The sequence below is a fragment of the Habropoda laboriosa genome, unplaced genomic scaffold, assembly GCF_001263275.1.
Source record: "Habropoda laboriosa isolate 0110345459 unplaced genomic scaffold, ASM126327v1 scaffold527, whole genome shotgun sequence".
Classification (NCBI taxonomy): domain Eukaryota; kingdom Metazoa; phylum Arthropoda; class Insecta; order Hymenoptera; family Apidae; genus Habropoda; species Habropoda laboriosa.
The window spans coordinates 108,836-111,683 of record NW_017100643.1 but is presented as its reverse complement, the minus strand read 5'-3'; the positions used below and the strand labels follow the sequence as shown (position 1 = coordinate 111,683).

The 2,848-nt window shown below is 32.4% G+C and overlaps 1 protein-coding gene across 1 annotated transcript in view; it reads left to right on the top strand.

Annotated features, from left to right (window-relative positions):
* Window positions 1–2,848, top strand: part of LOC108576803 (homeobox protein prophet of Pit-1-like) — a 67,432-nt gene that overhangs the window by 56,310 nt on the left and 8,274 nt on the right. Inside the window, exon 5 of the mRNA XM_017939863.1 lies at window positions 244–343. Within this exon, the coding sequence (XP_017795352.1) occupies window positions 244–343 (100 nt within the window). The remainder of the gene's footprint in view (window positions 1–243; window positions 344–2,848) is intronic.

Sequence of the window (2,848 nt, the reverse complement as noted above, 5' to 3'; positions counted from 1 at the left end):
ACTTCGTCAATTTTACGAATTCGGAAAAATCCTTCGACAGTTATACTTGTGCAAATGTCTACTTTCAGAAAATGTAAAAAAAAAATCGATTTTTTTAAAAAGTCTAGACTAGAATACCCCCTTCATCCGATATATACAAAATATTTAAATCTGATATGATATCTATCGTATTATTTTTTTCACATGCTATTTATCGTATTACTTTTACGTAACAAAATACTAACGTTAAATCCATGTTTACAGATGGGTACCACGTCTTATCCAAGTATGACTCAGCCATTTTCTATGTCGCATTCTGCGTCGAATATGTCTGCAGTTACTGGTATGAGACAAGATGCAATGGGTAAGTTTATACAAACTTTGATTACGTTAATTTAAGATAATTCTGTACCTGAGAGCCAGACAGACTCAAGTCCTGTATTGTAATTTTACTACAGCACAAAGAGACACCAGCGTTGTACTTGAAGTTAATTCGAGCAGTTAAATCTTTTTTTGTTTATTTATTGTGTAGCGTAAATAGCTCTAATCAGGCAAAGAAAGAGCAGTGAGATGGTGTACGTAACTCGATTCTGAAAAAAACAAACAAACAAATGGAGTTGAGTTAGTCTGGCTCTGAGGTACAGAATTATTATACCTAATTTAGAGTTTTATTCGATCTACTATTTTACTAAGTTACAGTATAATTTTGTTAAGTTTTATTTCATAGAATTTTGATAACTTCGTTCAAGAAATATACAAATATAGATCGTCAGTTTTTGAAATAATACCTTTCATTAAACAAAGAAGTTTGCGGGTGTGTAACAATATGTTTGCTTTTATGAATAAAATGCTAGATTACTTTTTACGGCAGTTATTATAGTAAATTATAAACCGCCATGGAACATCAAATAAATGGACATCAACAGATTAGAACCATTGCGGTATTTTGTTTTAAACTTATTAAAGATTATTGCTTCGTTTAAGTTTTTTCTTATGAGTGATCTGCAATAGATAAATAATACGAATAATATACAAGTCTTCCTGGTTATCCAGTGTTAGTTTTCATCTACTATGCTGTAATTTCTACAATTTCATTTCGCGGACACAAATTGCCACATCCGAAATTAACATACAAAAATTGACCACTTCTATTTATTTGGTCAGTATTTCTTTTTAACTAATGGTAAGTATTTTTTAAAATAAACAATCAGTAAAAATGAATATTTTGGTCAGGATAAATAATTAATTGTCAGTATCAAATCGCATTTCGTCGGTACAATTTTTTCTCGCAATGTTTTTTGGTCGACAAAATTCAAATTTTTGGTTATGTTGAGATATTTTATTACACACACCGACCATCCATTTAAAATACTGACAAATTGTATTTACTAACATTTTAATGACAATACCGATCACTTATGTCAAATACATACTGATGTTTTATTTTGAATACCGATCGTTTATCTAAAACACTGATTAAAACTTTTTCAAAATACCGACCGAGTAAATAGCAGGCAAAATTGGCGTGGTTCAATGGTACTGTATAAAACGAAAGAAAATAGTATTATCGACGTATAACAGATACCTTTCGTAAGTTCCCCTTCACAACGATCCGTACTACTCGAAGCAGATAGAGATTTTTGTGAAAATAAGAACGTCCCTGTGTACACGTGTTTTCTTCTGACCTTTCCTATATAGTTATTTCAGGCGTTGGTCCAAGATTATTAAATGATTTCGTAAAATGCTGGACCGGAAATGACGGGAATCGGACGTCGGTAGAAACGTTCCTTCGTTCAGTCCAAGATGTTCTCTCCATTTCCGCTCCAGCGCCGTCTTATACCATTTCCGGTGCAAGATGGAATATCGCTTTTAAATCGAATCAAGATTATTCACGAATTGCCTGTCTGTTGGTATTCGTGTTCAAGTCTTCGTTCACCGTAGCACTTGGACTAATATCTCTGGTTCTTGGAACGATTTAACGTTTTAATACGATAGCAAATCGGCCAATTATCAGCAATGATGAACCTCCTGGAAAAGTCGTTAAATCGACTCGCTGGATTGCTTTTCTAAGAGAAAAGAAATTTAGTTTCATTCATCGAGCTGTTTCCGACGGAAAAGGATGGATGGATATCGTAGTTTTGCTCCTTTTTTCTTCTTCTTCTTCTTTAGGCTAAATTAAACACATATTTATAAGTAACTGTTGAACCTCTTTTTAAGATTGAAAATCATATATGTACATATATGTGTATTCTACAGGGTGTCTCGGGTTTTAATGACCAAACGTTGTCAGTATATTCTACGGGTCGAAATAAAAAGAAAATGTTATACAAACGTAGGTCTGTTGGAGCTTCGTTAAAAAGTTACGGCGGTAATACGAAATGAAGGAAACAGTAGCAGACACACGGTTGCTGCGATGTAATACAGAAACAGATCATCAATATTTGCGCGATATTTACAAGATCGCGTAATGAATTGATACGAAAAATCAACGACGCATTTACTGAAATGATACAAAATAATAACGAAATTCGCAGAGTAGTAGAAAGCATTTTATAACCTATAAATGAGCTAGATATCTATGTAATGGCAAATACTTATTTTAATGTAACTTAGCAATCTTACTACAATGGTTAATACAAGTGAGGCCAAGGTATAAATCTATGGATGTACCATTAGCTAGCTAAAGTTAAATCAATATATCATGATATATTACACTTACAGGTCTTTAGATAGGGATAAATGAACCATAAGTGTAGGCCTAAACTCTAGAAATCTAAGCATTAACTAAACGTATGAGGTATTTATTAATATATAAGGCTTACCTAATACTTAAGATTTTAGGTGTAATTTATTAATTAATAAATAATTC